The 13,470-nt window shown below is 46.7% G+C and overlaps 1 protein-coding gene across 3 annotated transcripts in view; it reads right to left on the bottom strand.

Annotated features, from left to right (window-relative positions):
• Positions 1–5,400: 5,400 nt before the first annotated feature.
• Positions 5,401–13,470, bottom strand: part of MAGED1 (MAGE family member D1) — a 55,126-nt gene continuing 47,056 nt past the window's right edge. The window contains exons 1-13 of one of the 3 annotated variants that reach the window (XM_019439568.2): positions 12,016–12,186; positions 11,402–11,475; positions 9,978–10,694; positions 8,653–9,321; positions 8,461–8,524; positions 8,158–8,237; positions 7,893–7,984; positions 7,590–7,669; positions 7,456–7,498; positions 7,130–7,192; positions 6,445–6,559; positions 5,814–6,199; positions 5,401–5,611 (exon numbers count right to left, since the gene is read on the bottom strand). In XM_019439568.2, coding sequence (XP_019295113.2) covers positions 5,822–6,199; positions 6,445–6,559; positions 7,130–7,192; positions 7,456–7,498; positions 7,590–7,669; positions 7,893–7,984; positions 8,158–8,237; positions 8,461–8,524; positions 8,653–9,321; positions 9,978–10,694; positions 11,402–11,446 — 2,346 coding nt within the window. In that variant the 5' untranslated portion in view covers positions 11,447–11,475; positions 12,016–12,186 and the 3' untranslated portion in view covers positions 5,401–5,611; positions 5,814–5,821. Of the gene's footprint in view, positions 5,612–5,813; positions 6,200–6,444; positions 6,560–7,129; positions 7,193–7,455; positions 7,499–7,589; positions 7,670–7,892; positions 7,985–8,157; positions 8,238–8,460; positions 8,525–8,652; positions 9,322–9,977; positions 10,695–11,401; positions 11,476–12,015; positions 12,187–13,470 lie in introns of those variants that run through there. The other 2 variants (XM_019439570.2, XM_019439571.2) reach the window with 2 other exon arrangements.

Consider the following 13,470-nt stretch of genomic DNA (forward strand, 5'->3'; position numbering starts at 1 on the left):
TCCTTTCTTTTATTCATGTGATGAATCACGTTAATTGTTTTGCAGATACTGAACCAGCCCTGCATCCCAGGTATAAATCCCACTTGGTCATGGTGAATAGTTTTTCTAATGTATTGTTGGATCCGGTTGGCTAATATCTTGCTGAGGATTTTTGCATCCATGTTCATCAGGGAAATTGGTCTATAGTTCTCCTTTTTACTGGGGTCTCTGTCTGGTTTTGGAATCAAGGTAATGCTGGCTTCATAGAAAAAGTTTGGAAGTTTTCCTTCCATTTCTATCTTCTGGAACACCTTCAAGAGAATAGGTGTTAACTCTTCCTTAAATGTTTGGTAGAATTCCCCTGGAAAGCCATCTGGTCCTGGACTCTTGTTTTTTGGCAGATTTTTGATTACTAATTCGATTTCCTTACTGGTTACGGGTCTGTTCCAATTTTCTATTTCTTCCTGTTTCAGTTTTGGTAGTGGATATGTTTCTAGGAATTTGTCCATTTCTTCCAGATTGCCCATTTTATTGACGTATAATTGCTCATAATATTCTCTTATTATTGTTTTTATTTCTGCTGTGTTGGTTGTGATCTCTCCTCTTTCATTCTTGATTTTATTTATTTGGGTCCTTTCCTTTTTCTTCTTGATCAAACTGGCTAGTGGTTTATCAGTTTTGTAAATTCTTTCAAAGAACCAGCTTTTGGTTTCATTGATCTGTTCTACTGTTTTTTTTTGTTTTTGTTTTTGTTTTTTGTTTGTTTGTTTGTTTGTTTTTGTTTCGATAGCATTAATTTCTGCTCTAATTTTTATTATTTCCTGTCTTCTGCTGTTTTGGGGTTTTATTTGCTGTTCTTTTTCCAGCTCCTTAAGGTGTAAGGTTAGGTTGTGTATCTGAGATCTTTCTTCCTTCTTTAGGAAGGCCTGGATTACTAGATACTTTCCTCTTGTGACCGCCTTTGCTGTATCCCAGAGGTTTGGGTTGTGGTGTTATCATTTTCATTGGCTTCCATATACTTTTTAATTTCCGCTTTAACTGCTTGGTTAGCCCATTCATTCTTTAGTAGGATGTCTTCAGTCTCCAAGTATTTGTTACTTTTCCAAATTTTTTCTTGTGTTTGATTTCAAGTTTCATATCATTGTGGCCTGAAAATATGCATGGTATGGTCTTGATCTTCTTGTACTTACTTAGGGCTGATTTGTGTCCCACCATGTGGTCTATTCTGGAGAATATTCCATGTGCACTGGAGAAGAATGTGTATTCTGCTGCTTTAGGATGAAATGTTCTGACTATACCTGTTAAGTCCATCTGGTCCAGTGTGTCATTCAAAAACATTGTTTCCTTGTTGATTTTTTGATTAGATGATCTGTCCATTGCTGTGAGTGGGGTGTTGAAGTCTCCTACTATTAAGGTATTACTATTGATGACTTTCTTTATGTTTGTGATTAATTGATTTCTACATTTGGGTGTTTCCATATTTGGCGCATAAATGTTTACAATTGTTAGGTCTTCTTGGTCTATAGACTTCTTGATTATGATATAATGCCCTTCTGCATCCCTTGATACAGTCTTTATTTTAAAGTCTAGATTGTCTGATATAAGTGTGACTACTCTGGCTTTCTTTTGTTGACCATTAGCATGATAGATGGTTCTCCATCCCTTTATTTTCAATATGAAGGTGTCTTTAGGTCTAAAGTGGGTCTCTTGTAAACAGCATATAGATGCATCTTGTTTTCTTATCCATTCTGTTACCCTATGTCTTTTGATTGGAGCATTGAGTCCATTGACATTTAGAGTGAGTAATGAAAGATATGAATTTATTGCAATTATGATGCTTGTAGAGTTGGAGTTTCTGGCGATGTTCTCTGGTCCTTTCTAATCTTTTGTTGCTTTTCATATATATATATATATATATATATATATATATATATATATATATTTCATCTTTTCTCCCCTCAGAAAATCCTCCTAGTCTTCATTTTTAAAACAGGTTACCAGGTCAAAGTTGATATAAACATTTTCTTTACTCCCCATGTCATTTTCCTATCATCAGAGTGTCACCATCTCAGTCAGATCGGTTCTTTACCTAGAGAAATGATTCAAATATTTGTCTATGTGTAGTCTGAGGAATTGTTAGCCTTGCCCACATAGGATTGCGGTAGTAGCCTAAGAATTTTAACCACTTTGGGATGTGATAAAGTCACCCTAGAAGATCTCCTAGTCCCCAGACACCCCCCATTCTGCCCCATTATGTAGCAGCGCTATTTCCTCCTGAAAATTGAAATCAATCATCTTAGCCAGTACAAAACCTTCAATTTTTTACTTATTTGTCCATTGGCATGACTATTACCAAACTGCCAAGTGGAGATCTCAACTTCCAAATCAATGGAACCATTGTTGAGTAACCTGGTAGAAACATGCCTTGCTTGGGTACTAAAATCTTGAAACTGGTAGAGCCCAAAGTTACAAGGACAACTTTAAGTTCCATCATTTAGTTCTTAAATCTAGGAATTCTGGTTGACTAGATGGCGTTAAATATATTGGTGACTAGTTTAGAATATATACTATATATTATTATTATATATTTTTATTATACACACACACAATGTATACTATATACTATATATTGTAGGACAGCACCTCTAACACATTGAGTGTTGTCTCTCAACTGGTGGCATAACTATCTTTCTTCAATAGAGTCATTATTCCATTGTATAAGGACAACTTTTTTCTAAGTGGTGCAGTGCATGATAAAACCAGTGAATTCCATGGGAATAAGCCAATCACCACAGTTTGAGTTTTAAAGTGAGTCCCTTGATCAGAAGCAATTTTGCATAAAATTCAAAACTGTGAAGAATTCTTTGTAAGATCACATGTTATGGTGCAGACAGAAGTACTTGTAGGCAGAAAAGTCAATTCCATATCTAAAATACTCGTTTATTCCAGAGAAATCATAAAGCCAACTAACTTCTCCATGATATAATGGGGAATAGTTCCTGTATACACTTAACCTAGATTCAATAAAATGTTGACATTTTTTTGTATGTCTCATCCTCTCTCTCTCTCTCTCTGTCTCCACACACACACACACACACACACACAGTTTTTAAAATATTTTGAGTGTAAGTTACAAAGGTATTCTCTTTCAGAAAACAGTACAATAATCAAAATCAGACCACTAACATTGATATAATACTCTTATTTAATTTGGAGACATTATTCAATAGATTTTGTCAACTGTCCAAATTGTACCAAAATTTCATGAGCAGGGGAGGGACAGAATTAAATCTCTTCTGGGGTGTGAACAGGGCAGACAGTGCACTGAAGCCCCGAGTAGGGTGTGTAATCCACAGGGATGGAGCTAAGGGGGTTTCCACAGATGTTGGGCCTCTTCTGCTATCCCCAGGCTCCAATGATCCAACCCTTCCTCTCTTCAGGCTTCCAGAATTTCCTTGTGACCTTCCACACCTCTAGTTATGGTTATGGTTGCCATAACCACATTGTTCTCTAAACTTTACCTGGGACTGATTGTCCCAAGACTCTTCCACCACTCAGCACTTAACACAGCTTAGAAGATCCACAGGGCTCCATCATTATTGTATAGATTAGATTGCTGCCTCACAAATCACAAGAGTTGGGGGAGGCCCCAGAGATCACCTGTTCTCATGTTCTTCCCATTCCCAGTTGAGCAACTGAGGCTCAGAGAACTTTGAAACTACTAGGGACAGGTGGGAGGACACCAATTGGCTCTTCTTAGACCTGATGTCTTCCCCACACATTACACAGCTGGTATACATTCCCCTCCCTACAGCCCAGTCACAATCTGCACACAGCGTGGAGCTGGGGGTATGGGTGGTGATGGGTATGGAAGTGAATGACACCTCAGGATGACACCTGTGCCTACCTTGGGGGCTTATGGATGGATTGGTTCTTTTCTGAGGCTGCAAAGTGGATTCCATCTACCTGAATATGGAAACTGTAAACACACAATGGGAAAAACCTGAGGTAGGTGAGGGATTCCATGGCATATGCTGGCACGTGGTGAAATCATCCACCTGCGCAGAAATGCCTCCTCAATCCCACAGAGTTTGGGTGTTTCATATCAACAGGTAGAATAACCAGCACCCAAAAATGTAGGAACCGTGGCCCAGGCCTGAGGTGACATAGAGATACAGGGCTAGAGCAACCCTTACCTAAAAGACCTCATGCTGAAATTCCCCAGAGTATTGCCTGAGAAAAGGGTCAGGATCCAGGCCTGGCTGAGTGGAGCCTGGCAGTAAGGACAAGAGGCAGGGGAGGGGCTGGGTCTCCATAGTGTTGGCTCCTTCCTATTAATCCTGGGCTCTCCCCAGAATGTGGACATCTCCCGAGAACCTGAGGAAGCCCTGGACACTGTCCCTACCCACTACTGAGCCCTTCCCAGGAGGCTAAATTGCCTTTGCTCTTGTTTTCTACCCTGATAGCTCCTGTTTCTGCCCTTGCCCACATGCGTAGGTACCACCAGGCCTCTGAGGAAGTTATGGCCGAGGCCTAATTTCACCCTGAGAGCTCTGCTTCCAGCAAAGACCTCAGCAGCTCAAGCCGGGTTCTTGTTTACAGTCACGCCAAAAGGAAGGCTAGCTCTCACAAGGCCTTGTCTTTCTCAATTCTTATTCTCTAAGCAACAAAGTTTCCTCTTTCGACCAGCAGGAGGGGAGAAGAGGCCAATGTGAGGCCTCCATTATTATCCATAAGAACTTGTCTCTGTGATGAGGCCCTGATCCTGTGGAGATGGGAGACTAGGAGGGCTTTCTAGAGGGACAGGTTCCTGGGAAGCATATTCAGAGATGAGGAGGGGGTGCCTTATGAATCCACCTCTTCATAGGCAACGTGGCTAAGGGTATGATATCTTCCTACTCACATAGGAGAACTCAGGTACCTGGATCACAGTGTTCTCTGCTCCTACTCCTGCCCCCATCCTGGAGCTATTTCACTTTCCACATGGTTAATACAACCAACAACCTGGAATCCCAGGAACATCATCTCCAGGAACAGTTATCTTCCCTCCCCTTCAACCACCCTCTCTGGACCTTGTCATTACCTGGAGTTCTACCTCCTTTGTCTTCTTAATTGCAACTGTCTGACCACCTACACCCTCTCCCATTATTTCATCTCTTTTAATGTCACCCCAGGACACCTAGCAGCATGTCTATCACATATAATTCACTTAAGTATTACTTATAAAGTAGACCATAGTAGTTCTTGATTAACACTGTGTTCATTACTCCCTCCTTTGTTTCCTAATCCATAGCAGGGTCTACCCATATTTTTATCAGTTGAAAGCTAATCTGCCCCTGAGGCTAGCACTGAGGCCCTATCTCTCCCATATAAACAAGTTGATCGCTCCTCAAACATGGGAAAAACAGAGAGCACATCTCATTCATTTTGCAGTTTCAATGTTTATTTCTGATACCAAAACTTGACAGCACACAAGGGGGGGCAAAAGCAACAGACAAGGAACAGCAAATAAATTTATTTTGCATGCCACTTTCAGTCAACAGGATGTGGCTCTCTAGATAGCTGTGTTTAGAAGGAATCTGAGGCTTCAGCCTCACTCAGGGGAAAGACTATTGCAACTGATTAGCAATATCTGTGGACATAAGAAAGAAAAAAAATAAAATCAATGATATATATCAAATAGTAATATAAACACCAAATAGTGTTTCCCTATACTTTCTTCATCTTCCCACCATGGGTTTCCTAAGACTCCCAGATGGTATACATAAATACATTCCTATGGATCCTGTATCTACCAATGACCCTAACTGCCCAATCCAAAGTGATATACCTACCCAACATCTCACTCAACCCAGAAGAAACCAATGGCACCAAAGTTGGCAGCGAAGTTGGCACTGGCTGTACCACTAGGGCCAATAATGGGGCCAGCGAAGGTCTGAGGAAATCTGGAGCGGGCATTCTGGTGGTATCTGGCCCAGAAGGTAAATGGGATTCTAGACCAGGGATCGCCAAAATCTCCTTCCTCATCCCAGGTCAGCAGCTCAAACTCAATGTCATCCCAGCTCCAGGGCCCAGATACGGCCTCATCTCCAATCCCCATGCGGGTTCTCGCCTCAGCCCGGGCCTCAGCCTCAGCTGCAGCAGCGTCTAGAGCATCCAATGCCTCATCTGCAGCCTCCATAAACTGTGCAGTCCAGTCACGAGGATCTCTCTTTTGAACCTGAGATGAGGAACAGAAAATAAAAAAAAAAATCCCTAATTGTATGAGTTAATATTTATGAAGTACCTACTATTTATTCAGTGCCCTACTTTGTGCTGCTGTTTACATAACAACGACAATAAATGCCACCAGTAATGCAGCACTACCATGTGTGATATCTAAGGTCTCATTCCTGCTCTGGACCCTTCCCAGCCAGTCATACCTCATCCCTTGACCTATCAGCTCTAGAGCAATTCCTCTATTACCTCTGCAATGAATCTCAGCACTTTCATCTTGCTAGTTTCATGGTAGGAACGGAGGCCCCAGAGGAACTCATACTCAGGAGGGTTGCTGTTGGGCACTCGTCTGTAATCCAGGTACCTTAGAGCAGAAAGGTCTTTGTTTCCACCCGGGAAAGAATGGTAGTCCAACAATGAATGATACTATATTTTGACACCCCCAATTTCAGGTAGCAAGTCCCCTCAGAATCATTCCTAAACCTAGCATAATTATATTCTAATAGGCCTTCAAATTCCTGTACCAGCGCTTCTACATTAAGTAATCACCTAGAACTTCAGGGTGGCTTATATAGGGTCATAGAAAGGACAATGCTTAATCTCACCTCTTCCATCACAGCTCTAGCTCCACATTTTTGTAATATTGTTATTAAGCCATAGTTGGCCCATTGCAATGATTACAGTGGGGTGTAAACCTCAGCCTTGGAAATGTCTACTGTGGGTATACTGGACAGGCTTCACATGCAAGATAATTATACTGCAGAAAAATCCAACCATGAGCAAGTCCACTCAATCAACACTTCCAAGTACATGTGTGTTTTTCTATGTATATGTATAGGTATAGTGTAAGAAATGAGCACAGGAAGGACTGTCTGAGGCTGACCAGCACATAGAACTCATGAGGACCAAACAAAGGCCCTTAGACATCACTTACTTTTGCTTTACAAACTCGTAAGTAAGAAGTTTCCTCAGATCTCCAAGGAGAGGATGTCTCACCCTGATAATATAAAAAAGAAACCCATAATCAGAGACTATGAGATTGCCCAAAGAAAAGAAAAGAGCTTTCAAGCACAGAGGTCAGAGATGAGAGAAGAAGCATAGAGTTCAGGACGATTTCCCCATCCACCCAGGTCACATCCCTGGGCTCTGTACCTCCCCAAACCAATCCCCCTAGACCACTAGGCTGATGCAATCCTGGGACCATCCTCTGTTGCCAAAGGATGATATAAACAGGCAAGAGATGAGAGAGCCCAATCATACCCAGGACGCAGTCCCATCTTGCGTAGTGCCTCCCAGAGGACAGCTGCAATGGGAGGCAAGGGGAGACAAGGGACGGAAAATAAGCATGAAAATCAGGCTGTAGCCAACCCCCAGCTGCAGGTCCAGCCACTCACCTTCACTGGCACGGTTGCCATTCATGAAGATGACGCCCAATATCACCAAGAGGAGACCCAGCTTGGGTGTGTCTTTGGTCCTAACAGAGTACAGAAAGTTATATTTTCAGCAGCCATCTGTATGAGACACCTCAGGTAGCTTATCGATATAGCTTACCCAGCATTCCTCAGCAAGGGGATAATTCTACCCCAGTTCTGACCATGACCTGGTATGTGACCCTGAATCTTGGACCCTGACCTGCTTGACACTCCCAGAAAAAAAGCACTGATAAAGGCAATGTTCCATCTCTCTTCCCATCTTACGTTCCCAGTATGCCAGCCAAGGACTCCGGGGTACTGATGAGAATATACAGGTGTTCTTCTTTGTCAATCTCCTTCAGCTGAATCCCAAATTTCTACAGGGACAAGAAAACAGACTATGAAATTACAAAATCTAGCGTAAGCTACCCATACTCACTTGCTCACCTCCCTGTGATACTTCAGCCCTAAATGCCCAGTAGGAATCCCATGAATCTTTGAAATCAAGACCTTCCCTCATTATTCCTATTCCTCAGGGCTGCCTTCTCACCTTCTCCAGGACAAAGCATGCACGTTCAATGATTTCTGGATAAACATCAGTGTATTCACGGATGATATCCCTCAACATTTCTGTAGGAGAAGAGAGTACCTGAGCTGAGCAGGCGCCACAGAGCTACAACCCCTTTGCCAGCCCTACCAAAGGGAAAATAATCAGGGCCCTCAAGGATGAAACAAGAAGAATCAGCCATGGAAAGAGGGGATTCAAAAGAAGGGGACTATAAGCAAAGGGATGTCCACAGAGCATGCGGTGAGGGGAAGGGCAGGGTGCAGGGGGAGGGCACTGGGTGCCTACCTGAGCGCTTGATGGGCACCTTGGTATAATCTTTAAGCATCAGGTACTTGACCAACTTATTTGCCTGGGAGGGGAAAAGGAAATCATTAAAGTTACTAAGATATTTATAGAAAACTTGATTACATTACAGATGGAAGGATGACAAAGACAAGAGGAAGAGAGGGAAAAGTGATTAGGGATAATAGTTCTTACTCTTTCCTGAAGAAGGGCCACATCTCGGGGCTGTGAGGCACCCAGGTTCTGTGAGGCACGCGAGTTGGGAGAGGGTCGCAGGTTTGGTGAAGGTCGTAGGTTCTGCCAGTCAGGTGGGACTGGCCAATCAGTGGGGATCCAGTCAGGTGGGAGTGGCCAGTCAGTGGGAAGTGGCCAATCAGGTGGTAGAGGCCAGTCGGGTGGTAGAGGCCAGTCAGGAGGGCCTTGCCAATCTGGAGGACCCTGCCAACCTGGTGGGGTCTGCCATCCAGGTGGGGTCTGCCATCCAGGTGGATTCTGCCAGGCTAGTGGGTTCGGCCAGACAACCGGACCAGGCCAGACAATGGGGTTTGGCCAGATCACTGGGTTCTGCCAGATCACTGGGTTCGGCCAGATCACTGGGTTCTGCCAAGCAACTGGGTTTTGCCAGGCTGGTGGGGTCTGCCTAGCTGGGGGGCTCTGACGTGCTGGTGGGGTCTGCCGGGCTGGCTGGTTTTGCCAGCCTGAAGGGTTCTGCCAGGCCAATGGGGTCTGCCAGAGCACATTGGGGGGTGCGCCAGGTGGGTTCTGAGTGGTAACTGGAACCGGTGCAGACCTCCATGTCCCTGCAGTCAGTGGGGCCCGTCTCTGATCCCCACTGCTGTTCTCATCCACATTCAAGTTATTAATCTGCATCATCAGAGAGAAGGAAAGTCCAGGGTCACCAGCTGTTTCTGTGGCCTCACCCTATCTATTCCAGGAAAGCCCCCTAAAACCCTCACCTGTAGTGACAGCCTGACCCACTAGCCAATGGTCACCCTGAGTCCTGGGCTTGTCTTTCACTGTCTTCCAGGCAGGAGTTTCATCTCTGAACCAGGCCAGGAGCAACCCAAGGGTGGGGCCTGAGGCTTCTCCTCTTCCTATGTCCACCACTGGCTCTGCTTGTACCACCCTGGACAAATCACTCAAGTCACTTCACCTCTCTGGGACTTAGTTTCCTTCTCTGTAAAACTGAGACTATGATCCCTACCTGGTATTATCTTGAAGATTTAATGAGATAACCGGTGTGAATGTGCCCAGCTCAACCCTAACACATGGTGGCTACTATGAAAAGTGTTAAGCTGAATTACATGCGGGGTGCATATATTATGTGTCCATGTCTCATCTCCCTATCAGTCTGTGGATATTCAGAGAGCAGAAATGATCACATTTATCTTGTTATCCCCTACAACCTAGCTGAATACAGGCCATTATATACATATGTTTTGTTTTGTTTAGAACAAATGAACAACCTCAGAGAAGAAAGGAGAGAGCCCAAAGCAAAGTGGAGCTAGGAGGGATCTCACCTTGCGGGTCCTCTTGCCCCGAATTATAGTCCTGGACTCCAGATTCTGAGCCTGGGAACCATCTGCTGATGTCTGTGCAGCTGCACCATCAGATTCAGGGATACCTGGGTTGGTCTCTACCTCAGTCTGGGAAGTGGCCATCTTGGCTTGGTTAATATTCTGGATCTGGGTATCAACCGTTGGGGCCTTAGTGGTGTCATTCCAAGCCTTAAAGGCTGTCTTAGGCTGAGTGTTGGCCACCTCACTGGCACTGAGAGACTGAGAGAAACTGTAGGTGGTATTTGGGCCCACCTTAGTAGTGGCACTCTGGGCCTTAAAGGCCATCTCAGACTTGTTAGCAGTTAACTCACTGGTGGTTGCTGCCTGGGAAAAATCATAGGCAGCATTTGGGCCCTTAGGAGCAGCATTCTGGGACTTAAAGGCTGCCTTAGTCGGTGCATTGGGCATGTCCTTGGCATTAAGAGCCTGAGAGAAATCATAGGCACCATTTGGGCCTTTTGTGGTGGCATTCTGAGCCTTAAAGGCTGTTTTGGGCCTAGCGGCAGCCGCTAAAACCTGAATGTCAGCCATCTCACTGGCTGTTGGGGGCTGTGAACTCTGGGGACTAGCATTCGGCCCAGCTGTTGTGGCCTGGTTGGTAGGTGGAGCCTCTGAAATCTGGATGGCCTCCATCAGGGTCTGCATAAGCAAGGTGCTGTCTTCTACGGAGGCCTCAGCCTGCAAATACAGGGGGAAAAATTAAATTTGAAGCGGGAGGGTAGGGGGAGCAATGCAGGGGAGGTGCAGGCAGGAGGATGGTACAAAAAGTCTGAGGCACAGATCCAGACCACCAGCAAGGGGCGATGGGAGGCGGAGTGGTAACAAAACGTGTGGCAGGGATGGAGTGGGGCACGGACTAAATGAGGGGTGGGGCAGAATGAGGAGTGGGGTCGAAGTGGAATGAAGGGGGCGGGGGGGGGGGTGGTGATGGAGGAGGTTACAGCAGAGCAATGCGGTGTGCGGCTGCTCAGGAGCAGCTCAGGACAAGAGGTGAGGCAGAGCAAGGGTGCCGCCTCCAGGAGTTGAGGAGAATAAGAGGGGTCGGTCGCAGGGATGGGTAATGCAAGACAGACGGAGGGTGGCGTCAGGAGGTTGGGGGGAGGGGGTGGCAGACTGCTCTACAAACGTCAGGACTGTGGAAAAAAAATGGTTCCTTACCCAACCCGCATTCTCTGGGCAGATTGCCCTGACTACTAACAGGGTCTCCCCTTTCTCTAAGCAGGGACTGACGGCTGAAAAGGGATGCCCCTCCCCCCCTCAATAAACCATGGGAATTTGAAAGACGACGGAGTCTAGGCACGAAGAGGTAAAAATCAGATCCAGCCAAAGGGGCCCCAGGGAACTGTCGGCTAGGGAAATGGTGGGGTGGGGAGTGGAGATCTCACCTGGAAGCCGAGGAGGCCCGCACCACAGTCCATTTTCTGAGCCATGGCTCCTGTCCCTCTGGCAAGAGCAGAGCCTGGGCGGGGGGGGGGGGGGGGGGGGGGGAGCTGGGCGTTATACTACAGAGGGCAAATACGAAGGACCGAACTGGGGGGGGGGGTGTCTGGGGGTTGACTGTGGGGGTGAATGAGGCGCTGAATGTGAGGGGAACGGGCTGGATCGGGGTGGGAAAAGTGAATGGGTGTCAGGATGGTGGTTCTGAATCCTGAGAAGCTACTGCCTGAAAGAAGCTTCAAATCAGGGTTCGGAAAACCAGTAACAGTTCTGAATCCAAGGGGAATGGGTTAGGACTCGCATATGGTAAATTGAATGGAGGTTTCGAATCAGGAGGAATCGTATGACAGTAGATTGAGGTCGAGAAATCTGTGGAGATTTTTAACGATGGGAGGGGTTCGGAGAGCGAACAGAGGTTCTGAGTAAAGGAGGGTCGGGTAAGGGGTGTGAATCGGGGTTCGGGGAGTGGAAGGGGAATCAGAATCCGGGGTAAAGGGATCAAAATGAAAAATAGGGGGCCCGCACCAGGGGGCAGATGCCCTGTCTGGGGGCTAATTCTCACCTTGCCTCAGGCCCCAACCCCAACCCCCTCGTTGCCTCCCTTCTTCACGACTCAGAGGATCGGGATTGCAGTGATCGGCTCTCGGCAGCCGCACCCTCTCCTTGTCCAGGAGAAAATGCCAGCGCGGCAGCTAAGAAGACCCCGCCTCTCCGCCTAATATACCACCCACCGCCTCAGATAGTTGTGCGCATGCGCAAGAACTGACCGACCAAATATAAGTCCCGCCCGCTTCCCCAACAAAAGCTTCGTCCTGAACATCACGGTGCGCATGTGCAGTGGCAAGCAATCCCGCCCCTTTGCCAACACACCACCCCACCACCAACCAGGTCGACAGTATACCAGGGTCCCACCTCTTTCCTCAATATCCCCTCCCCCAAACAGATGCGCGGCGCCTTTAGGTCCCACCCCTTGCCCCACACCGGCCCCCAACCTTTTCCGCAATGCGTCTCCATTCTATCCCTCCCCTCTTATGGCCCCTCCCGTCGGGTCGGCATGCATCGCCACCCCCTTGCCTAGCACCACTTAGGTCACTGTTAAGGAGGTGTCTGTGTGGGGTCTCTAACTGCAACAAGTGCTAGGCTCCTGCTAAGCTTACCTACTTTGGGACCCAGGAAAAGGAACAGACAGAGAGAATACACTGTTGGAGATAGAACAAGTCTGCACCTGACACACAAATCTATATGATCCCCCTCAACAGATCCCAGACTCCTAAACATTAGATTCTTTCCTGCACTTTGTGCAGCTCCAACCATGCGCTTATCTTGTGTGCTAGTGAGATGGGGAGGGAAGGGCACAGCTGAAACATCACAGCACAGTCTGTGCTGGGGCTTGTCTTCTCACAGCAGCCCTGGGAGGTGGGTGTCAGCATCCCTATTTTATAGGTCAGGAAGCTAAAGCACAGATACACTGTATAAACTAGACAAGGCTATAGAGCCAATAAACAGAAAATGTAAAACGCAGGCCAGGGCCTTCTTGACTCCAAAACCCACGTTCCACTAGTTTTGGCCTGGGAACTGAGGCACCCTCCCCTCTTCAGGTTGAGTGACAGATTTCTCTCTCTCTCTTTCACACACACACACACACACACACACACACACACACTCCCTGCCCTGTCAACACCTGCCCCAAAGAAGCAAGGTTTGTGTTCTCCAAGACTTAAGCTCATGCTCTGCACACTGAACACAGGTAGAGGCCCTTAGTCCCCACCCCCTCTATGTGGTTCCATCCAGGTGTGGGGATTGTTCTTCAGGGTTCACTCCCTACTCTGTCAGGCCTCTCCCTGTGAGTGGCACAAACACACTGCCCATGAGGCCTTGCTGGTGCCCACTGGAGCGGCCAGGACAATCAGGCATTTGTGTGCCTGACCCATGGCAAGCCTGGATTCAGAGTAAATGTTTACCCTGGTTCCTTCCAGGCTTGGGTCCTCAATTCCTGGGATGGACTGCTGTGTCATTC

The sequence above is a fragment of the Panthera pardus genome, unplaced genomic scaffold (assembly GCF_024362965.1).
Source record: "Panthera pardus isolate Hobbes unplaced genomic scaffold, ASM2436296v1 HiC_scaffold_27, whole genome shotgun sequence".
Taxonomy (NCBI): Eukaryota; Metazoa; Chordata; class Mammalia; order Carnivora; family Felidae; genus Panthera; species Panthera pardus.